Below are 25,779 nucleotides of genomic sequence, written 5' to 3' on the forward strand. Positions count from 1 at the left end.
GTAATGAGAACAACTCATTATTAACATAAGTTCAGGTTGATGAGCCATAATAATTTTAAATTAATTAATAAACTAATGATTGAGGTAAAAATGTTAAAAACTTTCAGTGCTTAATGCAGATGTTGTATTAGTATCACTGGTTTTATCAAAACATCATATCAAATATCATTGCACATTAAAGTCAGTGTGTTCTGTATGACAGTTGCATCCAGCAACCACCCTTCACAGACTATGTATCACTTTGGCTTTTAATAAAATTAATATCATAACAACCTTTACTTAGCCATTAATATTTATTCAAAATCTTTAATTATTTTCAAAAAATAAGGTAAGAATGTCACATCAGAACAGAATTGTGTCACAGAGCAGAATGTAGAACTTTCTGAGTTCTCCAACAGGTTACATCACCAGTGAGTACAGTAACTTCAGAGAGTGAAGACCTGTTATAACTCAAGTTTCGTTGACCTTCAACCTTTGGAAACTGAAATTTGGATCCTCAACATATGTATTTGCCTGAATTTCTTCGCTTTAACTTCAATTTAAAACACTTTTTTAAACATTTTTTCAAGACATCAGTGACACCAGCTGCTTCACTTGGTAAGTATCCTAAGTTTGTTGATCAATCTCTGGTTTTACAACAGCACCACACTGTAACACTTTTATTTCATATGATGTATATGTACCTTCTGAATTTGGCTTAACTAACAAAATGAGTTCCACAATTTTCATATCAGTTGCCAGTGACCCTGTGATAGAGATGTTATTGTGATAGAGTTACATTGTGACTAAATGTTATGTCCACATCTATCCTCTGTTACTTTCCTCTCAGCTTTGAGCTCACAGCAGCAGGTGTCCCATCTCACGATGGCCTCCAACATGGTCCCCACTCTACCTGCCCAGGATGACCAGTTAGTCACTGGATGCAGGCTCACCTCCAGATCCTGTGTCTACACAGTGCAGTCTTTCCTGGGGCAGGGCACCTTTGGCAAAGTTGCCAAATGCACAAGGATGGATGATATGAGGACTGTGGCCGTCAAAATGATCAAGAACCAGGGATCTCATGCCATGCTGGCACACCTGGAGGTAGGAAAAGAAACTGGACATGTTTACCAGAGTTTGAGTTGTACATTTTTTATGATAATGCTTCAAACATTAATTCCACCAGCTGTACTTGGAGAAATAACTGCAAATATGTATTGGCTTGTGTAAAGTTATGTGTGTTAAATATAATATAAAATCTGTCTGTGACCTAACCCCAGGTGGCAACCCTGATGAAACTCCGATCGCTGCATCTGGACAAAAGCATCACCGTTGAATGGAACGATGTGTTCTTTGACAGAGGACACATTTGCCTGGAGTTTGAGCACCTGGATAAGAGTCTTTATGATTTCATGGAGGAGAGATATTTCCAACCTCTCCTTCTGAGAGAGATCAGACCCATTGTCCAGCAGGTATGTCCTACTGATTTAATCTCTGCATTAGTAAACAGTCTGAAAATATTGTTGACAGTATTATTAAATGAATGACTGTAACTTTTCAGCTCGCCAACGCGCTCAACCATTTGAAGGCTGCTGAGATAATACATGCAGACCTCAAGCTGGAAAACGTGATGTTGGTTAATCATCTGCAGGAGCCGTACAGAGTCAAAGTGATTGACTTTGGCCTGGCGTGTAACACGTCAGCTGCCAGGCCGGGCTCATACATTCAGAGCCGTGCATACCGGTGAGTAACTGGAACCATAACTGATCTTAGTGGTGGCTGAAAAGGTTGAAGACTGAAATGTTCATAGTGTTTATAGCTAATGTAATCATGGTTGTTTGTCCTCTCTCAGGGCTCCAGAGATTATTTTGGGTCTCCCTTTCACAGAGGCCATTGATATGTGGTCTCTGGGCTGTTTGGCAGCCACCATGTACCTCGGCGCTCTGCTCTACCCTGGCAGCAGTCAGTATGATATGGTAAGAACAACAAGTTTACTCTTTGGAATCTGCTTCCTTGTTTTATTGAAATAATTATCTTCTTAAGAGTTAGGATGTACTATGATATGTTCAACACATAGAATTTAATCATAAAAATTAACTTTAAGCCTTCAACCTGGACTCCCATTGTGACTTTAAGTTGTGTTGTATTTTCAGATGAGATACATAATAGAGACTCAGGGTCAGCCACCAGATCATCTGCTCACCTTTGGATACAACACCAGCTCTTTCTTCCAGAGAGACTACAACTCCACCACCAGTCACTGGAAACTCAAGGTACCTACAGTACCCAAAACCACACGATGAGTTCAAATGTTCCTTTTTCTTTCTCTTTCTCTGTCTGTTTATCCAAGTTTGTTGTAGTCAGAATATCAATGCTAACAAGCACACTGTCTGTTCAGACACCAGATCAGTTCCACAGAGAGACAGGGATCGAGCCAAAAGAGACCAGGAGGTTCAAGTTCACCTCTCTGGATCAGCTCCTTCATGTAGGTGAAGCACTGATAAATACACTCAAACATCTCCAGGAGAGGTTTTTCTAGTCACTCCTGACTTTTGTTGTTTATTCATGTTTTAGGTCCGGGTCATCAATCCTGATAATGCTGCGGATAAAATTGCAGAAATCCATGACGCCCTGATGTTTGTGGCCATGGTGAAGGAAATGCTTCAGCTGGATGCCGCCCAACGGATTACGCCTCGTCAAGTGCTGGAGCATGACTTCATCAGCATACGCCATATTGCCAACATTTACTCCTTCAGCCACTAGTAAGTCAATGCTGTGATTTCATTAAATCTTTTGAACATATTAGGCTTTTTTCCATTAAAGTTGTTCAGTTGTGCTTTGGTTGCACTGCAATGGATAAGATTCCACTTCACGCCATGTAGATTACATTCAATTATATATATATTATTTTATCCAAATCTGACTTTTGTATTCACATGGGTGATGAACTTGGCTGACGAAATGATTCATTGTCTTGCAGTGTCAGGTCCTGCTATGACATAATGGGAGTCTGTCAGAGCAAAGCCCCGACTTCTGACAGTGAGAACGCTGCATGTTCGTCACTGCAGCAGCCCCCGTCCATGACCACCTACACCGTCCAGCAGAATCCTCCTACACCGGCTGAGGGGAGCAGCCTGGACCAGCCCCACTGCATCAACCCACATCCCGGCACCAGCACCCAGACCACCAGTTCAGATAGGTCAGGGATGAAGAGGAAGGTTGACGAAGAAGATGGAAACAAAACCTCTTCTGTGTCCAAAAGTGTCAAGTCCATATCGGATGATTGTCAGCAAAGGTAAGCTTACATACATCAGTCAGTGTAGAGAATTTAAAAATGTAGAGGCTGTGACATCAGCTTGACGTTTGTTTGCTTACACAATTTTAAACTTCAAATTACAAAAGCCACGCAGCTCCGACCAGTTCCAACAGCAGCCAGACCCAAAGTCTGGTCAGGTCAGGCATTAAAAGGAAGATGGCTGATGATGAACATCAAAACAATCAAAAAATGAAAGGTCGCCACAATGAAAGGCCAGATGACAACAGGAAGAGGTTCCACAAAAGCTCTGCAGGTCCATCCACCTCAGGCTGCAGCAGCAAGACCCAGAGTTGTGTCTCACCAAGGGTTAAGAGAAAGATGGCTCGTGGTGAAGACTCAGACACTGACTATGACAACAGGTCAGAACGTGAGAGGAAGAGAGCCAGAAAATGCAATGCAGGTACATCTACCAGATCTGACCGGAGGAACAACCCAGCCGATGACCACCACCGCCAGCACCACAGTGCACGTCCTTCAAGCTGCACTCAGACCGAGAGCCAGGCTCGGTCAGGACTGAAAAGAAAAGCAGCGGATGATGAAGATCTCCAGCCCAGAAAAAGAACCGCTGATTCCAGGTCAGATGATGCCAGACAGAAGTCTGTGGTGCGTTTAGAGGAGGAACGAAGGAGAGGAGGTGAGTAGAAACATTCTGTTGGTAGATTTGAAATGAACACATAATATTTCTCTGTAGCTCTACCACGACATGACTGTGACTAAAACCTGACTATTGGCTTCCAGCACGTCACATCAGCAAGAGGAGGACAACCGACCACAGACAGGACCAGAGGACCCGTGGGCGTAGCCGTCGACATTAGGGCTGCCCAAAACGTTCCGTGGATCCACTGGCATGATGTCTGTTTGTCTGTCTGTCTGTCTGTCTGTGTCTCTCTCTCTTTCTCCCACCCCCCCTCATCTCCCCAACCCCCCGTCTGTGTGTGTTTGTATGTGTGTGTGTGTGTCTCTCTCCCTCCCTCTCCCGTCTCCCCCACCCCTCAACCCCCATCTCTCTCTTTCTCTCTCTCCCCCCATCTCACCCAATCCCCCACCCCCCTGTCCTGTCTCTCTCTCTTTCTCTCTCTTTCTAAACCCAACTGGTCAAGGCAGATGGCCGCCCACCTGAGTCCGGGTCTGCTCAAGGTTTCTGCCTGTTAAAGGGTCAGTTTTTCCTTGCCACTGTCGCCAAGTGCTTGCTCATGGTGGGCATCGTTGGGTCTCTTTAAATAAAAAAAAAAAAAAAGTGCCCTGAGATAACTTCTGTTATCATTCAAGTTGATTTCACATGTGTAAAACCAGAAATGGTGGATAGACTGATGTTCTTCCCAAAGTTCTAAGCTTGAGTGAAGGATCCATACAGATGCTTACAAACCGAAATGATTACATTTGACTAAATTATGCAACAGGTTCAAGACAGAAATGTTCACCTGCTCTGTCTTTATGCCATTAATAATTGAACTGAACCTTTCTAATCTTGCCTTGCATTTATTGGGCTTTATTCACACACAGTTAAATGGTTATGCACAAGCTTGAATCGATGGAATGATAAGAAATTGTTAACATTTTGTAAATTAGACAAGGACACAGCATTTTGAATTTTTAATGTGTCTTTGTTATTCTTTGAAGGTATTTAAAGTAGAACTCAGACATCCTACACAGTCATCAGAAAGGCAGGAACTATGTTTGACAGGGAGAGAGAAAGAAGGCATTGTTTGCAAATAAATCATTCTAGAGCTGAAAATATATATAAAAAAAAAAACACTTAATTATGAGTCATTTTTTAAAAGCAAAAATGCCAAAAAAATTGTTGAATATTCTTGATATGCATATAGTGGTCCTTCCTCAGCATCTGCACTTTAGCACTAACATTCCAATACATGCATGCGAGCAACAAGTTACCACACAGTTTTTTTCAACATTATTTGATGTCCATAGAATTTGCGCTTGAAGATGTTAACAGCACCACAAAACTGTCAGTAGTTGCAGACTTATTGGCCACACTGATGGGAATTTGCCCACCATCACAGGAAACTTTAGAATGGGTTCATTGGTGTCACTTAATGCCTCGACCCAGGAGGCTTTGCTCTTTGTGACATTTCTGACATGGCAAGGGTCTGTTCATTCAGTCAGGTAATAAGCACTCGACAGGGAGGCACCACTACAGATCGCTACGCCCCACTTCACTGCCAGATTGAAAAATAGCTCGGCAAACAAGACAGTTTCCAAAGCTATGTTGCCATAGCGACAGAGGCACTCTGCCCCTTCATGTTAATAGCGGTGATCTCAAGTGGCTGATTTTTATGCCAGTTTTGGAACATTTTTACCTTAGGAGGCTAAGAAGCTACTTGTGTCTACCTGTGTATCCGTTAAGTAGAACAGTGTAGATTATTACAGTGATGAAATCTGATTTATGGCGTATGATCTATTGCTTTCTTTGCCTCATGGGAGATGGTAAACAACAGTCAAGTGTCATGTGTATTCATCACAAATGCCACCCTGCTTAGCATATCACATTACACTGACATGCTGCATTCACTGGTGCCCAAACTAAAGTGTGACTGGGAGGGTGTAAAATCCTTGTTTCTGCTATGATAATAATAGAATGTGCTGGTGTTTTACTGTAGATTTTAAGATACTAACTATATCCAGGCATCATGCGGAAGAGGAGTCATGCAAAGTTAAGAGGTCAAGAATGAAGCCACCTAAATCCATATGCAGGTCAATGTAAATAACATCCCAAATTTCTAAGAATAAAAAGATTAACCTATACTTTTTGAAGAGCTGAAACAAGAGGAAAGAAAATGCAGCTGTCAAAAAATATTTACTTTCCAAGCAGTTTTCTCTCTTTATGCACACTGTGTCTGTAGCTCCTGTGTTGATTACCTGTCCTGCTAGCTCGCTATGTATCTAAATCAAATACATGCTTTGAACCGTCCACAACTTTCTTCTGAAAGAAATGTCAGAATGCCATGTACAATGCAGCCTGACATTTACGTTGCATTATGCAGTGCTCAAAATGCACAGCAGTGTCCTAAAATATGCCAATATCACACATCTCAAGATTAACTTAAGAGGAAAAAAAAATGCAAAAGAGAAAATGACCAGAGTAGCAGAAGACACAGGGTAAGTAATGTTACAGGGTAAGTAATGAAACATGTTCATGTTCAGACTGCATCAGTAAGTACCAAATTTGAAAGAATGGCAGTAACCCAAGAACTGAGGCCAACAATACCTAGCTAGCAGCATTTTAAACAAAGAACTCCTCAGGCACTAATTACAAGGTTATCCAGTGAACCACTGCCTGTCAATATTTGAAATTAAAACTGAGCAAATAACTGATTTATTTTATTTACACTTTTATTGTTAATTGAAATGTGTTGAGTCAAAGTGAATCAAATTGTTAAAAATGTATCTATCATTTTTGTATTGGAGCTTTGATTGTCTAGAGCCTTATAACACTATATATTGAATCATCTGGTATTGAGAGATACATACCCCTTAAACTCTGTTCAGCCTGTCATAATTTTGTTATGTGTTAACAGTAAAGTCTATGTCCTGTGTTCAGAGGTATAAAAGAAGGAACCACCACTGCAACAAAACCTCCCTAAGTGGGGCCTCTGCTTATGTATGCTGTAGCTAGCATCTACCTGTATCCTGCATGTAAGGTGTTTAGGGGACAGCTGTAATTTGTAGCAACAGAAAATAACCAGGGTTGCACTCTCCCTGTCTACACTGCATGAGTCTTTTCATGCACACTGATCACATGCTGTGCCACCTGTCACCACAAGTAAATCCTCAACCTGGGGAAACACTGCAACACATGCACGTGGTATTTATGAATTTTTAATAAGTGACTATGATGTTTGATCAAGCACAGTTGACCAAATTCATTATTTGTAGAACTGACTGAGTGCATTGTTCTTTGCCTGGGGCCCCACAGAGTCTAGGCTCACTACTGCCTGTGCTGTATTTTGTTTCCACAATTCAAAATGCAAAGCGAGTACTCATGTTGAAGGGGCTTTAATGTACTTGACACCCAAAACAGCTGAAAATTTAATGACAGCTACTTTTGTTTCCCTCTCAATGTTTGATCCTGTGACCCTATCATTTGCGCTCTAATTCATCTCTCGTGTTTTTCACACAATGCATGACTTAGCGGAAACAAGACAGCGTCCGTGGGAAGTAATCAGCTTTGTGTAGGGTCAATAACACGATCAGATGAGTCCATTGTTAATTCTTGATGAGGATTGCTCAGCACTTGTACTCCCTCCCTCCTTGGAGTTGGAGAGAAGATAAATTATGAATAAGGGCATCCATAAAACATGTACTTATTTATGGAGATTAGGGGATATTTAAGACAGTTCTAATTAAATTCAGCTGATCCAAGGTATTTTGCCAGAAATCCCCGTAGCTAAGGCTTATTTCAGTTATTGTAATGAAAGAAGAGCAGCAGGCAGCGATAAAAAGGTAGCAAAAGAAATCATTTTGCATATTCAAAAACATGTTTGCTATTATAAAAGCCTTCTTATGGCCTCATGCAGCATTTTATTTGCCTTAGTTGTTCTATCTTCAACAAATCATGGGTAATATTGATTATATGTTTTTCCTCAGGTTGCTGTCCATCACTAGGATTCTCCACAGTCCATTGCTAAAATAATCAGTGAATGAATGAATAGTTTCAACTTCTTTGAGCACTTTGAAAAATGGTCTTCAGGCAGACAAGTATTGATTTGGTTTTCCTGCATACTTTTGGAGATGTGTAGGTTTGCTGCAATACGTGACTTTTATCTGAGTACATCTCATTCGATGAATATTTATTTTTGCTCTTTCACATATTCTCCACATACATACATTTTTTATGGCACGGTGTATATTCTTTTCAGCAGTGTATACATTGTGTTCATACATAAATCTGTAAAGCTAAGTGATCACACTCTGTGGGAGGGTAGGAAATTTCAATGGTGAGGTGGTACAGAAAGAGATCAGACATTCTCTGGGTAATTAGACACACCATGTTGAACAATCCTCTGGTTTGTAAAATGGCTTGAGTGTATTGCTGCTCAGGTTTAGATAAAATTCCAGCATTCACCTTTATTTCCTGCTTAAACCACTTAAGGCAACCAAACTATTTAACCAAAAAACTCCCTTTTTCTGCCTGTGTTTGCACTGTGATGCATATTTCATCTAATTAGCTGATTTTCCATTAAGTATAGTAACTTAGTGAGTGACAGTCTAATGTGTTAACACTCCTTTCCCATGGCCAAATCCACATCAATCGGGCGAGACGTTTGATTTCCCCCCCTGCCTTTAAACTGTGATTACGTGTCTTTATTCACTGTTCTGGCAGTGGCGCCTGAATGTTGATGACAGATTGAGTCCAATCTGGAAACTACTGAGGATTTGTAGTTCCTATTGTGATTACATGGCATTTGGGCAGAGAGATATTTAAAGTTGAAAAACAAATGTAGAGCACCACAAGTAGATCTGATAATGAGTTGTTCAAATTTTTTGAAACATGTTATTTTCTTGGCAGTCTCACTCAAACTGACTGGCTTTATAGAGACTTGTAGGAGCATCTTATGATAGCAGTGAGGCGATGAGTATATAGTGGCTCCATTTAGACACTTCAGAGAGTGCTGGGGAAAATACAATCAACTACACTCTCTATAATGAAAAAGCTCCCAGCCAACTGCTTTTGTGGGGGTTGGTCAAATAAATACGCAACAGCCAGCCCCAGAGGGTGCGACACCCGCTGGATGCGATGCTTTGTTCAGCTCCTCAGGTATTTGTAAAATCAAACTATCAGTCATTCCACTTCAATCATACTCTGCCACCAGTCAGCCCTAGAGTGGATGAAGCAGCAGCAGCAGCACACCCACTCAAATCCCGCATAAGTGTGAGTGAACATCCCCTTCACTCCACCCGAGTCATGCTTAAAAGTAAAGGCACATTTCATCATTATTTTTCTTAATGTTATTGCACAGTAGCTCTGCAGAGAGGGTGGGTACAAAGGCAGGCAGAAATCTCCCAACAGCAGAAATTTAGCCCTTTGTCTTCCAACACGTCTCATCACTTTTTTTCACTACTTGCTTTCTGAATCTTTTTCAGCACCAGCACTTTGGTTGAATTAGTGCTGAGAGATATGTGGATTTCCTTCAGTAGCAGGGATTGACCAAGAGAGAAAGCCAACCCTCTGAGATCCTAATAGACAGACTGGTAAGACCCTTCATCATTCTTTCTCTCTGTATCTGGCTTACTATGCACTTATAGCAACAAACACTGACTTTGTTGTTCTATGTCTCGTTGCAGGTGTGATACTTTTCTTTGTACATGTTGCTATTTGCCATGTTAGTCTAAAAATTTTTCCTATTAAAGTTAAAGTTATTAAAGCTATATGTACATCTTTGGTATCGCTACATAACCAACATTAGCATGAACTTTTTACGTCCTAGACTAAAAGAAACATTGTGAATTCAGCATCAAACATCATTCCTTCATGTGTAAAGGGCTGTTTCCAGTGGTGGTAAACAACACTAATATTAACTCTTGCTTTGCTTCTTTCTCTATCATTTCTTTTCCTCTCCTGAAATTAGCATGCTAACCAGATAGCCCCAGCCCGTTTCAGCTCATGGAGGATGACATAGCACTGCACTCGGGGCATATTCTTATCTCTTGTCTTATAAACGCTGAAGCTGAAGTAAGTAAACAATTAGTTAATGGTAGCGTTCACTATGTAGTGATAGCAAAAACCTACATATAGCACCTTTAAACCTCAAGAAAGAAAACCTCAAGGAATAAGAATTAATGACATACAGTATTAGATCCATTATGTGTAGAGTAAAGAAATAATCTTAATGGCGCTTATAAAAGTCACAGTTTAATTGTAGTGGCATAAAGTTAATCTATACAGTATTTTATTGTCCTCATGAAATTATTGCAAGGCATCAGTCTCTCAGTCTATATACCTCACAGCATGTAAAGAAACACTTAAACCTGATGAGCCAAGAGCTTTGCTTTCCAAGGCTTTTATTGTACTATATAGTAGCCAGGCAACATGACACCCCTCTGTGATACTGTAATTAAAGCTAGTGGCAAATGACTGCACTGTAATATGATAAAAATGACTCACAAACACGAGGAAGGAAGTTTTCGGACGCATGCAGTAGCTTCTATCAATAAAAAACTAAAGCACTTTTGCAATCAGCTACCTGATCGAAAGTCATTACCCAGAGGATGATAACGTGGCTGCTAACTTTACTGCCAGCTATGCAGAAAGTTTATATGATGTATCAAATGGCCAGTGAAAAGAGAAGAGCTGGTTTTTTAATCAATACATACATTTCTGACCACCCACACACTGTACCTTTGACCCCAGTGAGCCTACTACAGTGTTATAGAGAGTTATGTGGAATAAATGAGTAATTTTTTGCAGTTACATGGAATCCTCTCATTGCTTTGAATAATACCTCCCACCCTTCATAAAACAGCACCATTTAGAAGATAGTTATCCCTACAGTGACCACCAAAATAGGCCAAGTTTAAGTTTACAGTGCATCTTAAGCATTATATCATTGATAAACACTAGAAGATTACATTAATCATCTGATGAAAGTTAAGGGTTTAAATTCATTATCGAGCAGGAAAAAAAATAAGTTATCCAACATGTCACAGGACATAAATGACAAGTTTTGACAGATTTGATAAAAGAATATCTTGAGTTCTGTCACTTGACACTGAAAATCACATAATACAAGTCATACAATATCCATCGCACAGCTGGATATGAGATTGTTAACTGAGAAAAACCTTGCCAGTGAGAATACATACATTGCAAATCAAGATCAAATCCAAAAAAATCCTGAGATAAGTACATGTCTTCATCATTCTGACAAACTACAATCTCTTTATCCTTTAACAGCACATACTGACCTCCAAAATATCCAACATTTCATCATTTTTCAACTTTTCTTGTAAAGAATGTAAACAAAATTCACCTCTGCTTTGGCCTCTGATGGCTTGTTTTACAAAGCAGTCTAAGTAAGTTATATGGATAATCATCAAGTCCGTGTTTCAGATTTGAAAAGGTTCTGGATTTTATTCAACAAAGTCACACAGATAACAAAGTAATCCTGCTTTGTGAGGCAGGCTGCTTGGTTTCTATAGTAACACCACGCACTGTTTCTGAACTATGAATGCCTTATGTGAAACATTTTTGTCAGCCCACATTTTGTCATATAACAATTTTAGCCTCAATGTGAAGTTGGTTTATTTATACCTTGAGCAAAAACATAGAGTAATGAAGTGTTACAACATAAAGAAGAACATGACACATGTGGGAATGTATTTTCCTTCCATCTTTGTCTGTAGGCTGTTTGTGACTGTTGTTACAAGTATGACCCCATGAACAGGACCCAGACAAAGGCCAGTACTCATGTAATAAAAAAACAGATTGCTGCTTTTCCTCTCTTCGCTCTCGGCCTTCTGGCTTCCTGTGGTGCAGAGGGTTTCCCTGCCCCATTCTCTGGAGCAGCCTCTCTGAGTGGAAACGGCAGACATGCCTAAGGCCTGTGTCGTCTTCTGTCTCCAACTGCTCTCTGTATCGCTTCCTCCACAGGCGACAGATGCAACCAACAGAGAGATGCATAGTGAATACCAGGATTTGGAGTGTGAAAATTAAGCGGGACCACTCAACCAGACATCAGGCTGCAACAGAAGAGTTCATTTCCCTCAGAAAACCAGAGCTGAAACTACTGTACAGGCCGGAAAAACACAGTGCAACAAGCCAAAAGACTCCAAGTAAGGCTGCAACAACTGAGTTATAGCATAGGAATGACATATTATATGTTCAGTACACATTGATGTTTACATATTTTCCTCTCATCTGTACTTTCATGTGAATTACTGCCTCCAGACCTTCTCAGATCTCTAAAAAATGATTCAAATATGAACTGGCAGACACTTTCAGCTGGAGTGCGACCAGTTCAAATTTGAATAATATGAACAAGTTCAGGTAGACGTTGCTTTGTTTTGAGGGGCTGTATAACTCAGTAACCCAAGCTCAAAGGTCCATTTACCAGCTCTTCAGAGCTTTCAGCTGTATCTCCCAGCCTTCTTTAGTGAAGTAAAGTGAATGACGATGGTGTGACTGATTTAGTCCCTTGTCCGGAGTCCTTGCCGTTTCAACGATGAAGACTTTCGTACAGTGGTTGCACACTGCTCTGGTCTGTCACTAGATACAATGAGTTTGGTGGTCCCCATTAATTTTGCAGTACCTGTCCTGGTCATTGGTCAGGGTGGGATTCTATCCATCCACTCCTTGTAACCATGTTCGGTAGTGTCCCCTAGACCTGCTTTGTCTCCCTCTCTCTATCCTGCTCCTCACTGATAAAATCTGCTCTGCACTGATCTTTTGGATTTTAAGAGGTGGTTAGAATTGAAATTTCAGTCTGTGTGTCTTACACCTCTTTCTTAATGCTACCATGTTGCTTAAAGTTATTGCTGTGTTGGGTGAAGCTGTTAATGCCAGAGCAGTGCAGCTTGGTGAAAATGACAATTATGTGCCTTTACCAGGTTTCAGGTGGGATGTTTGCCAGGTTTAGAGCTGTCACTTGTTGGTCAAAACAGAATATATCCAGCCTCGGGGTGAAGACCTGGAATGCACAAAGTGCTTCCATCCACTGTGGTTCACCTGTCATACTGACAGATGCTTGTTTTTGTCAACACTCCTCAGAAAAGAGAAGATGGGAGAAGGTAAGTGTCCTTTTCCCATCTTCTCTTTTAATGTGGTGGCCATTGTCAAGTCATCTTGTGTCTCCTTCCTCACTCCAATCTCAGGCCTCTATATTTTTTCATCCCGTCCCCCAGAGCCACAAAATGTCTGTTGCATTTCTCCCTTATATTCAAGCTCCCCACTTTCCCCCCCCCCCTTTTTTTCTCCTCTTAGCTCAACATCTCATCTCACTTTTCGTCTCACCCCTGCCGCTCTGTGCCACCATCTTATCATCTTTGGCCTGTAGATTAGATTTCCTACCTATTGGGATGCCATGGATGCCAGAGGGGAGCATTTAGATGGATCTCAGATCGCTAGCTCACACACATAGATATTGGACACATGCATGTTGCACACACACACACACACACAACCACATACACGCACACACACCTGTCGGTTTATATACAGACATCCCTTGCCAGGGATAAATATGTCATTCATGTATCACTATACTGCCTGGAGCCAAATTGTTATGGTACCTTGACACCCTCATCATCTGAGAACCTGAAAAGGCTCCAACTCTCCAACACACACACACACACACACACACATGCATACAAACCTGTACTCTATTTCTTCCTCCTCCATTCCTCTTTCAAATTGTCACCCAGAACATAAGACCATCTCAGAGAGATTAGAATCAATCATGATGATGAAAGGTGGTTGTAACGCCTCCGTCAGTGTGGCCGATGTCATTCAACAAAGCAGACATGAATGAGGTTTTTGTACACCCTTTTATCTGTCTTTCACCCTAACAATGTTACTTTTATCTGGTGTCAAGGCGAGACGGACAAAAGACCATACTGACGAAATGATGACAAAAAAAAAAAAAGACGTCTGGAGCGAGTTTTCAAGGAGCCGTGTGCAGCAGCGAGAGACAAACTCCTCCAAAAATCCCAAAATGAAGCCGGTTAGTTAGCTGGCCACAAGTTTGGCCCACTGTCCAAAATGGCATTCTGAGGGTGTAGCTCAATGCCGGGTTGGTCGAAGATGAAGAAGTCCGACACCATGTGAACCAAATGTTTCATTTCACAGTAAAGATTCATTTGGCATGTGTGGAGCTGCTGTGCATGAGTCCGTCCCAGCTGCTCTGCAGAGCATCAGAGGAAAGGAGCCACATCAGTCTCTCAGGTGATAGATTGGAAATCAAAGTTTTAATCATACACTTTGGGCTGTTGCCTGGCAACAGGCCTCCCCTCACTGAACTTGTCTGTTGGCTGAGGAGAAGCAAAGATGAGAAGAAGATGACGAGCCAAACGGAGAGATGCATGGAGCTGAACTGCACGACATGTCTGACTGAATGGGTCGCAATCAAATATTAAAGGATAGAAACTGTGATAATATATTGCATACAATTATCAGCAAAAGCACTAAAGTTCAATTTTAAAAATTGCTATTAATCTTTTTTTTTTTTTTGCACTTTGAGAACCTTTAACGTGTGAGACTCTACCCTGCTAACTCTGCTGCTTTCATATCTCTTCTTTGTTACAAAAGAAGTCATCGTTTTACCTTTTAAAGCAGAACAGCTAAAAAAAAAAAAAGTATTTCCTCTGTTAACAATAGAGCCCGGTGCTTTAAAGTGCACCTCACTGCATCAGCACGAGCCGCAAGCAGAGTCCCACATTAATATGCATAGCACTGCCAACACGTTTCTGTGCATATTTCCTTCTGTCTATTAAACTAATAATGTGAGCAGCTAACTGTGCACACTTTGCACAGTCTGCACACACTCACACAGTCCATCTACACAGTAGAAGCACAGCTAAGTAGACCAAAAACATCAGTAATCAAGACCAGAGATTTGTTGAACCTTTACACTGTTGTACATGATTTAGTTGTAGTTGTTCGTGGTATTACTTAAATGTGTACATTGTTGTTATTTTATACGTCCTACCCTTTGCCAGAGTGGCCCAGCTGTCTCATGATCATTAATCATTATCAACCCAGCAACGACTTGGAAGAGCAGTTCGGCAAAAGACGAGGCAAAGACATCTTGGGGGATGATTTTGGAGCGTTAACTTCATTTCTTGCTTGGTCAGTGAATGAAGATACAGTCTCTCTCTTCCTGCTGTGGAATTTTATCCTGCAATGAGAAGAGACAGTTTCTGAATCAGTTCTTGTGGTGAAATAGGAAACTGATTTTGTGTAATGCAACTGTTCTCCTGTGTATCGTGGACGATTTTTGTTGAATAATAGTCTCTGCCACTGGGATATGCATTTCTAAGCCTGTTTTACTGTGAAACTCATTTTAATGGGCATGTATTGTGAAATAAACTCTGACATCTCATACGACCTCTGTCATGTATGTTTTCCTGCTGGTGCACCCCGAGGAAGGCTGCGTCAATCAGTTTACCCATCGGTCTCTGTCCGTCCCTGCAACACTTTGAAAAACTTGTCAGGGGTCATATCACATCACTCCCCGCCCAAAGTTTTGACCCCCACCAGTTTGCTTATAGACACCATCCTCCCCCACAAACTGATGGACAAACTGAGGGACCTGGGTCTTCCACACTCCACTTGCATATGGATCAACAGCTTCCTGACTGGTCGCAGCCAAGGGGTTAGAGTGGGCCATCATACATCTACAGCCCTCAGCCTTAGTACCAGCTCCCCACAGGGCTGTGTTCTGAGCCCCCTGCTCTACAGCCTTTACACATACGACTGCACCCCCGCCCACCACAGCAACACCATCGTTAAGTTTGTTGACGACACCATGGTGGTGGGGCTCATCTCTGGGGGGACTAGTCCGCCTATAAGGACGAGGTGGAGCACCTGACAGCTTGGTGCAGAGAGAGCAACCTGCTCCTCAACACTTCAAAGACCAAGGAGCTTATAATAAACTTCAGGAAGAAGAAAACAGACATTCCACCACTGATCATCAGTGGGGACTGTGTGGAGAGGGTGGTGGACTTCCGTTTCCTGGGAGTCCACATTGAGGAGGACCTGACCTGGAGCGTGAACACCTCTGAGCTGCTGAAAAAAGCCCAGCAGAGACCACACTTCCTGAGGGTGCTCAGGAAAAATAACATCAACCAGAGACTGCTGGTGTCCTTTTATCAGTGCTCCACAGAGAACATCCTAACATACTTTAAATGTGTGTGGTACATCAGCGGAACAGTGGCTCAGAGGAAAGCGCTCCAGAGGGTCATTAACACGGCCCAGAAGATCATCGGGGAGGCTGCCTTCTCCCCACATTGGAAGATCTACACAATTCCTGCTGTCTCACAAAAGCTCATAATATCAGAATCAGAATCAGAATCAGACTTTATTGCCAAGTAAGTTTGCACATACAAAGAAATTTGTCTTGGTATATCAGTGATAGTAAAAAAAAAGCAAAAACTATATTTACAAGGAACATAAATATACATAATTAAAATGTAAAGTGTAGAGTGCAAATGTTTGAAGGTGGTAGTGATTGTCCAGAGAGATATACGTTAATGTAACGCATAGATGTACGTTAATGTAACATGTATGTAACACTTACCTCTATCCTGTTGTTTTAGATGACACCCTTGAGGTCTCATCAAATCATAATGGGCAGTTTGGAATTTGATTCACATTCATCGTGAGCAAGTTAATGTGTCTTTTATTTTATTGATCTCATTGCTTTTTCTCTAGCACCCTCAGAACAAACATTGCATTTTTAACCCCACTCCTGTTAAGCCTTTAAGTATATTGTTTTCTCCATTCAGCTCCTTTATATTGTGCTGTGAACTGAACATTGCAGCCTCTACTGCTTTAGGCAAGGCAATTTTATTCATAGCACAATTCATACACAATGGCAATTTAAGGTGATTTACCAGCTGCATAAAAAGACCTAAAACTAAATAAACTCCTGTGGGAGTTTATTTAGTTTTAGGCATCCCTATAACCTCTCTTTATGTATAGAAAAGAAAAATAAATAAATAAAAAATGCAGCCCCTTTTTGTTTTGACTGGCCAACATATCCCAGATGATATATTTTAGATATTCATATTGTAAAAGCACACAAAAAATGTATTTTGTTCCTAACCACTCAGTTCATTTGTAGAGGAAAAACAGTACTTTAAATTCTGTCAGTTTAGAGGCTTGAGAATTAATGTAGTGCATTTCCATTAATTTGTTTTGTTTTTTGTTTTTTTGTTGTTGTTTTTTTGAAAACTCACACCACTCACCTACTATAAACGCACACTTTTTTGGACAGATCCAGGTTTCCTAACAACTTTTTTGGCTGTGGTGAAACAGCTTTTGTGGAAGTTATTTTTGGTCTTTTTTTATGTGGGTGTTTGCTGCAATAGAACATACATAGTTTGATGCTTTTCAGTATCTCAGAGAATTGAGATTCTGTGAAACCAGTATAATGAGTAATGCCAACCCACTCACCAGGCACTGCAATTATTAAACAATGTTTTTGCTAGAGTCTTCCCACATCAACTACCCCATAGTTAAGGTGTGGCTAAATGTATGTGATTTCATTGTTTGGGTACGTTTAGTTTAGGGTTGTTGTTGGTTAAACAAAAAGAAAGCAGACAACCTTACAAGGCTGTGATATCTAATATTTTATAAAGCAACACCAGTGAGTAACGCTGCAACAAAGCAGCACTGGCACTTCTGATGATTCCCTGATGATTAAGTATAGAAGTTGATCATTCGATGTAGCCCCACTGCAAAAGGTCAAATTGTTGTTTGAAAACATTTTAGTGGCCTTACTTTGAGTGCTCGCCAGTAATTAGTTCTCACATCACTATTTCTCATTGTTTGGGTGTCTGACTCATGAATTAGACTCATGCATTTGCTTTGGTCTGGTGAGAAAATAATGGCACTTTCTTCACACTGAGCCTCAAAATTAATAGGATAAAATGGCCTCACTTAAACATTTCCCAGTAGGTCTTACACTTGCCAGATACACATTTTGTTTGTCAAATAAATGTTCTAATCATGACAAATAATTCCATATCCATTTACAAAATTTCTTAGTCTGCACTTCATTCAGGGGACTATAGCTTTCATATGTAAATGTTGGTCATGTGCGGCCAAGAGGATGAACACTGAATCTTCTGCTGATAGATTTAAAAATAGTTTGCTCTGGATGCTCCCTGTGCCAACTGTAGCTACTCTATTTAAATTCCTGCAACTAATTTAGCTAAATTTCCTCTCTGTAATATTTTACTCTTCACTCGCAGTAAAAGTCAAGCCTGCTGCCATTTGGAATGGGTTGAAGGCTGAGCGGCTCATTGTTTAAGCCTGTAATGTGCTCTGTAAATGGGTTTGTATGGGCACAGATGGATGTCAGAACGGTCCAAATGGAGAGTCGGCCCCTGCGGTGAGGACTTGAGCAATTCCGACAAACAGTGAATCATAGCATCCCTGTTGCATTCCAATGCCTCCCAATGTTAGTCAAGAGTTCATCTGTAGTGACAACATCTTTCAAAAATAGTGCTACCAGTCCTTATAAGGATTTCTACACTTCCATTCACCTTTATACACACCTTCTCTCTCTCTTCTGTCCCCTTGTATTTAATAAAAATATGACCAAGAAACAAAATGAGCCACCTTGAACCACCAAGCAAGTGAACAACACTGCAGTCTTCTACAACTCCTACAACAGGTTGTCCCAAATATTGCTGTTTACTAGCTAGCCACTTGGCCTTCTGTTTTGGCTTTCTTTTGTTGTGCTCAAAATTAGCAATTAGATTACTATTTATTTTTCCAGGGCAAAAACTGCACATGTGTCAGTATGCATCAATTCTACTACATCATTTAACTCACCTCCTTTGCCTTTCTTAATGAGCTCAGTATCTTTGCCGGCTAAAGACAGGTGTTTTATCTTGAAACATACAGTATGGTGAACTTATTTGACACCATTATTGCATTGAACTGTGTTTCTGACTACTATGCACCTGGAGGAATTTGCCGTGTTACAACACAAGCTGTTGTCACCAGTTTTAGCTCCAGCATAACAAGTTTAACAGGGTCATTTTGATTTTTATTCTTTCATTTTGACACTATTGAAAATGTGTTTTGAAAATAACGTCAATGTTAATGTCATTATCTGCAAGATCGTCAAGGCAACCCAGGGTGCTAATGTACAATATTTGACTGTTAACCCTGCATGTTTCAGTAGCACTGCAGTGGAAAGACGCTAGATGACTCAGGCCTGATAAGTTAGCCCTGTCATCCACCCCATTTTGTACACACATCCCTCACATCGACAGAAAACTGACAGCATGGGAAAAGGGCAATAGATGAAAGTGCAGATGCAGCAGCCAGAGTTGACGTCCTCATTCCTTCTCCCCCGGTCTGTTTTATTACAGCAGTGTCAGGGCTGAGCCTTCTTAATTGTATTCAAGATCACCATGTCTCCCTTTGATGATGCGTACGATGGGAAACAGAGGGAGAATCAATCACAGGGCACCCATGCTCGCGCTCCGCCATACAAAAGGCAAGCACGTGCCGAAAAAATGTGCTCACTCACACACACACACACACATACATAAACGCATGAATATTTTTCTTTTCCTTATCTTTAGTATTCTCTATATCCTCTCTTTTCTCATTCTGCCTCACCCTCACACATGGAATCTCACACACACACACACACACACAAATCCACAGCTTTCCCTGTCTCAGTCCTTACATGATGTGAGCAAAAAGCTTGAATTTATCCTCTGTGAGAACCCCCCCCCCCTTCCTACCCCTCCCCATTTTTCTAGCATTCACACACATACCAAAACACACACATACACACAACCAGTAAACATGTATTATTTGGCTTTGTCATTGTGAGCCACAGTGGAAATTAAGCTATACAAATGTGTTCCGTCTTCTGTGTGTGTATGTGTGTGTGTGAGTGTGTTTGAGTGAGTCATGTGTCAAATGTGAAGTGTTGTGTTACCAAAAAAAAAAAAAAAAAATGTAATGAATGGTGGTCCTGCCAGCAGTAAAGAGGATTCAGTGCAGGGTGGAGGTGCAGATTCAATTAGCTTTGTGGGCGCCATGAAATGGTGATAATACAGGCTGGTAATGTCAACAAGCATCAAATCTTTCTTTTTTTTTTCCCCCGCAGCAAAAGCTTCTCTCTCGCTTCTCTCTCTTTTTCTCTGCACCCTGCATGCTTTGTCCTTCACGTATGGTGGTAGTTAGGGTCACAGAGGCCGTAAATCGCTGCTAGCAGGATGCACAGCCAACGCCATTCATCAATGTAATTAGCGCTCGGCATACGACCCTGCTGCTATGGACATGGCTGCCTGCTTTCTGACGGGCTATCTAACAGTCTCCCATCCTCGCTCTCCATTTTCCCTCTCTTATCGTCTCTTAGTTAGCCTCCGCAAAAGGGGTGTGTGCACCTGTCACGGCCTTCACCTGCTCCGTTCGATTTCCATCCTGCAGAAAAGTATTTGTGTGTGTGTATAAGAAGGAGGATTTCTGATTCCTAATGGGTGTGTGTGCGTGTGTGTGTGTAAGGCTGTTGGAGCAAAGTGGGAGAGAGCAGGCCATGGTATTGTGACATTTGTTCATTTGTCATTTCGGTTGAGTGGTGCAGTAATTACTGCCACTGGGGGCTCGCTCTTGTGTTTGGGGCTCGGCCAGAGAGCAAAGAGCGCTGTCAACGGGAAAACACAGAGGGAGAGTTTGGGAAAATGCAAGATCCCCGGAGGAGCTGCTTTGCTCTGTCCCCTCATTGATAACACTTCCGTTGTGCAAACAGCTTGAGTTGTTGCCTAAATTACAGTAATTTTTTAGAAGAATATATTGAGGTGAAATAGGATCTGCAGTTCTATAGCCTGAAAAGCTTATTCTCAGATACCCACACAAATCTCAAGTACACACACGCTAACATGGAAAGTATTGCACAGAGATGGAAATCAAGCCAAAGAAAAAGGAAGCACAAAGCATCCGGGGCAATGGAGCACTGTGGCACAGGAACAGTATGGATTCTTACCATGCTCTCCTTCCACAAAGCCTCTTTTGTAAGATTGCATAATGACATAATGCTTGTTCTCTCATTCATCCATTTCCACCCACATCCTCATCCATTACATACCCCTTCTTCAAAGTAGGTGCTTGTTAATTGTTGGGTCTTGGCTGAAGAGGTTACGAGTGTTTCAGCTCTCTGCAGTGAATGAATGTGGCTTGTTGACTCCCAAGTCGCACTGGAGTGTGCGTTCGGAATACCAGAATGCCAAGTCCATTAAAGTGAGAAGGGTTCATTTGTCACTGTTTCCACTGGTGTTGCTGTAATGACCAGGTATGTGGTTGATGAATGGCCTGACCTTTTCTTCCCCCTTATAATCAAGAGTTCTTTGTAGATTCCAATGCCCAGTACATGCCCATCCCCAGAACTGAGCGTTGAATTACTGATAAATATTTATAGGCCCTATATAAATACCTTAATTACATATATTTATATATACATGCATAGAGTATGTATGATGAGTATTGTTGTGATGCCACACTGCTCTTTTTATGAGCTGGGACCTACTGCAACAAGGTACAGCAAGTCTCTCACACTTTTAAGCTAAAGTGGTGTGCATGCGGCTCAAGTAAGAGTGATACTCAGAATAGAAGAATTTGGTGTCTTTTTTCGTTGAATTTCTAAAGCAGTGTTGTGAGGAATTGATTTAACAACATGTGTGTCTGCTCTAAGGATAGGGTTAGATGCAAAAGCCCGGTTCATTAGGTTACTATGTACTGTGCCATAGTACTAGCTGAACTTTCCAAGCTAAGAAGCTAAGGAGTATTATATGTTGGAACATTTTGTCAAATTTCATGTGTAATGCTGTACTATAACGCAAGAGCTAAGTAGTATCATCCTGCGATACATGAACAATGCTTTTCCTTTATTTAAATTTCTTTCATATGGGTTATGAACTGATCAGGATGTCGACTGGGCATATCAGCTCAGGTTTTCAACCAACTCAGTAAGTGTTGATTGGTTAGCCAGCTACAGCTGAGAACCGCTAGGAACATTTCTCATTTCAGCTAAGACAACTGACTTTTTACAGCTAGCAGTGATGAGCCTGCTATTGTTTTAAGATGTTTCAAAAATTACATTCTAAACCTGCCACTATTATCACTGTAAACTGCATATGTGACAGAGGTGCAGCAACAAACAGTCTGCTAAGTAAAAGCAAAGCAGCAAGGTTAGCAAAGGACCTTATAAGTTCAACTAAAGGCAGTGTTAGAAAGTAACCAAGCGCATTTAGTCATGTACCGTACTTATGTAAAATTTTCAGGTCCTTGTACTTCCCATTTAGTGCTTTTTTTAACACTTCATCTCCTCAACATTAGAGGTAAACTTTGTATTTTTTTGTTCATGTTGCATCTGTATGCTGCAGAGGAACAGCTTTGTTTAAGCAAGCGGTGTTTTTGTCTAGCTTAAATGCAAATGCATTCAAGGGATCACATTTTCGCATCAGGAGTTCCAACAGCAAGGAAGAGGAAATGTTGAAATGAAGCTGTTTGTCATATTTACTGTACATGCTGTGACCTCCACACAAATCAAGCTTCACCTCCCCATCGCTCCATCACCAACTCATGTCATGTATGGATTTGCAATGAACAGCCACTGTGGATGACTTACAGTGGTGGTTCAGGCAATCAATGCACATTATGGAGTAAGTTATGCTGTCATTACAGGGGCTGAAAAGAGTTGTCACACAAAAGTTGGCAAAATATATAATAATTGGTAGATTAAAAAAAGTAAGATGCAAGCTTGTCAAAAATAGCATGTTGAAAAACACATACCAGCGTTAAGGCCCATATACAGATGCTATGCAAAGTTACAAGGCTACTGTTCCTTCCTGCAGGCACTTTGCTGTGCCATGCTCTTTTCTAATTCTATCATTCCAGATGATAGAGCCGAGAGCAAACCGCACTGAGGATTATGCCCTGTGTTTGATCGTGAATGGGCAGAAAACCAAGGAATCAGCATGTTCACAGGCTTGACTAGCAAGTTTGCCATCATCCGGGAAATAAAAGTACCTGGCAACAGCACAACAATGAGTGATATCAAAGAAAAGCACAGGGAAAACAGTGTCCCTTCACGTGATAAGGCTCTGCTGGAGACAGTGGAAATCAAGGGGACATAATAGTCACTCCTTCTCTTCGCATTTCAATATATGTAATCTCTGTGATGCTGTCACTGTCCATCATGTTCGTCCAGTCTGCTCTGTTATTGAATTTGTCTTTGTTTATTTAATCTTGAATATATAGACATAGTATGTACAGGCTGACACATACAGGGGGTAAGTAAAGTGGCAGGAGAAAGTGCTGACAGGCTGGGGTATGATGGGAAGAGAAGAGGGAGGAGAACTAAAAATTGAAAAGACAAAAATAGGACAATGGAGGATGTACACAAAGCTTAGACTCGCTTCCTCTCCTAGAGAAAAAAAAAAGAGCTGACTGAAAACCTATTTTCCAGGCGTTCCATGCACAGAGAGGAAAAACCATTTGCATTTCATTTCGATAATATCTTGAAAGCTTTTCCCATCCTAAGTTATGCCAAGGCACTCATAAATAATTAAATCATTACACTAATGACTTCAAATACTTCAAATAGCATTCATATTTTTTGTACTCGCTTTAGGAATAATTGGAATGGAGCTCAAATGTTTTTTATATGATTTTTTTTTTTCTTTCAATAAAGTCAGTATTCAGGGCAGCTGAAAGGAACTTCAAAAGGAGTGTTGCTAAATCTCCACTAACATCAAAACAGACCTGTTAAAACTACAAACGGTGATATTAGGTGAATTATTATGGGCAGAGAGCCAAGAAACAATATGACTTTGCAGCGTGCTTCTCAAATGTCATTTATTGCAGCACTGCAAAGTGCTGTGAAGTGAATAGCTAAATAGTGTAGATCCAATTTCAGACATGGTGCTGCCTCTTCCCACATCAACCTCTCTCCCAACCCTTCTCTCTCTCTCTCTCTCTCTCTCTCTCTCTCTCACACACACACACACACACACACACACACACATACAATCTGGCAGATATTATACTGCAGACCAAGCAACACTGCTGATTTCTTCCCTGGTGTCAGTAGAGAGCAGGAAATGGTGGGGGTGCAGAAACATGCATAGTAATATTCAGGTAAATGTTTCTATAAAGCGATGGCCAGCACTTTGGCCTCAAGGGGCGTTCACATAATTTCTCTAACAGTAATGGCTCACTGAAGACCTGCCTGGTCAGTAAGTGATTGTGAGAAACAAAAATGGAGAGAGGGAAAGACCCTTTATGGCTTCTGCACAAAATTATCAATACATTCATGAAACTTCTTGATTAGTTACATAAACACAAAAATGTCATCACATCTGACCACTTTAGCCATTTCTATTAATTTCTCTTTTTCTTCCACAGATAAATAATCTGCGCAGGCTGCATATGAAGTACTCCAGAGAGCTAAGGTGCTTTCTTATTTTGTTAGTCATATGTCGTATGTTCTTTTATTTCTCGAAAAGAAATTGTGTCTTTCTCTGTCACAGTCTCTTGCTATCCCCATCTCCTCCCACTCCCCCTTTCAAGTTTCTTTTTCCTCTGCCAAAGCAGGCAGAGGTTTGGATATACCACTGACTTGCCACAGGGCACTAACCGCACACGCTGACCTGTGCTACCAATGCTCCACAGATTCCTGTGCCAAGCCCTTACCACCCCACACAGAGACAAACCTCGAGAGGAGGGGGAAGAGGGGCTGGCTCTCTGGCACTCTCTGCCTGGCAAGGCAGCGCTGGCACAGGGGGAGAGGGGAGGGTTGGAGGTCTGGACAGACCTGGGCCCACCATTTTGCCCATCTGCTGTTTCAAAGCCCATAATAGCAGACCAGCATATAAATGTGTGTCCTCTGTGGTTTGCATTCACCTGCTTGCAGTTTACAAAATCTGAGTTACAGGTAATAAAACAAGGAAATGAAATGTAGAAGCTAAGAAAACACATGAAGCTATGGCAGTTTTGCCCTTTATTATATAGTAGATATCAATTACTCAGTGACAGTTCCTTCATGACTACAGCTAAAAAAAAAAAAGATACTAAAAGAAATGATTTGAATATATAAATAACTTGTAAAGTCCTTTTAGACTTTCTCTTCATATGAAGCCTTAGGGTTTGATATAATGAAGGGCTGCATGTTAAAAAATAATAAATCTGAATGAAATAGCACATCTGAGCTCTATCACCACAGAAAGGGTTATTTGGTTGTGTAATGTAACAGATAGGGAGAGAAGTTATTAATCAGAGAGTCTGTAAAAGATGGGGCTCTGACAGTAAGAAGGAGATATATTTGTGTTTAAACCTGCTGTTAAACATGTATTATTCCAGTTTTATTATCATTAGGTCACTGTTTGTAAAACAAATCTTCACTCGCAGCTGTCCACACCATCAGCATCATATTATCACCAAAAATGGCAGAATGTTGCATTGAATGTTAGAACCATTTCTTATTGACTTTCTAGAGCCTTACTGTCACTGTGACCAGGGAGAAAATAGTTGCAATTCCCCATGAAACCTAAATTTGTCACTTTACTGTTTTTGGTTCTGGCTTTTCTTCATTTTCTAACATTTTCGGCCATTTGCTTATGTTGAAGTTGCAGTGCGTCAAGCCAAAGCTAATAAGCATGTGATGCTGAGCTATTCCTTTGGTTAAAGGACCAGTGTGTAGGATTAAGTGGCACCTAGTGGTGAGGCTGCAGATTGCAACCAGCTGAATTCCCCTCTACAGTGGCCTTCAGGTAACATAATTGCA

The 25,779-nt window shown here is 41.0% G+C and overlaps 1 protein-coding gene across 1 annotated transcript; it reads left to right on the forward strand.

The window, feature by feature from the left end:
- The first annotated feature begins 444 nt into the window (after positions 1 to 444).
- Positions 445 to 4,556, forward strand: LOC108900436 (homeodomain-interacting protein kinase 3). Its single transcript, XM_051078460.1, has 11 exons — positions 445 to 597; positions 830 to 1,083; positions 1,260 to 1,451; positions 1,541 to 1,722; positions 1,832 to 1,955; positions 2,133 to 2,252; positions 2,378 to 2,464; positions 2,554 to 2,741; positions 2,960 to 3,274; positions 3,382 to 3,929; positions 4,034 to 4,556. The coding sequence occupies exons 1-11, from the start codon at positions 504 to 506 to the stop codon at positions 4,108 to 4,110; spliced, it is 2,181 nt and encodes a 726-aa protein (XP_050934417.1). The 5' UTR covers positions 445 to 503; the 3' UTR covers positions 4,111 to 4,556.
- The last annotated feature ends 21,223 nt before the right edge of the window (positions 4,557 to 25,779 follow it).

The sequence above is a fragment of the Lates calcarifer genome, linkage group LG3 (genome assembly GCF_001640805.2).
Source record: "Lates calcarifer isolate ASB-BC8 linkage group LG3, TLL_Latcal_v3, whole genome shotgun sequence".
In the NCBI taxonomy this organism is placed as follows: domain Eukaryota; kingdom Metazoa; phylum Chordata; class Actinopteri; family Centropomidae; genus Lates; species Lates calcarifer.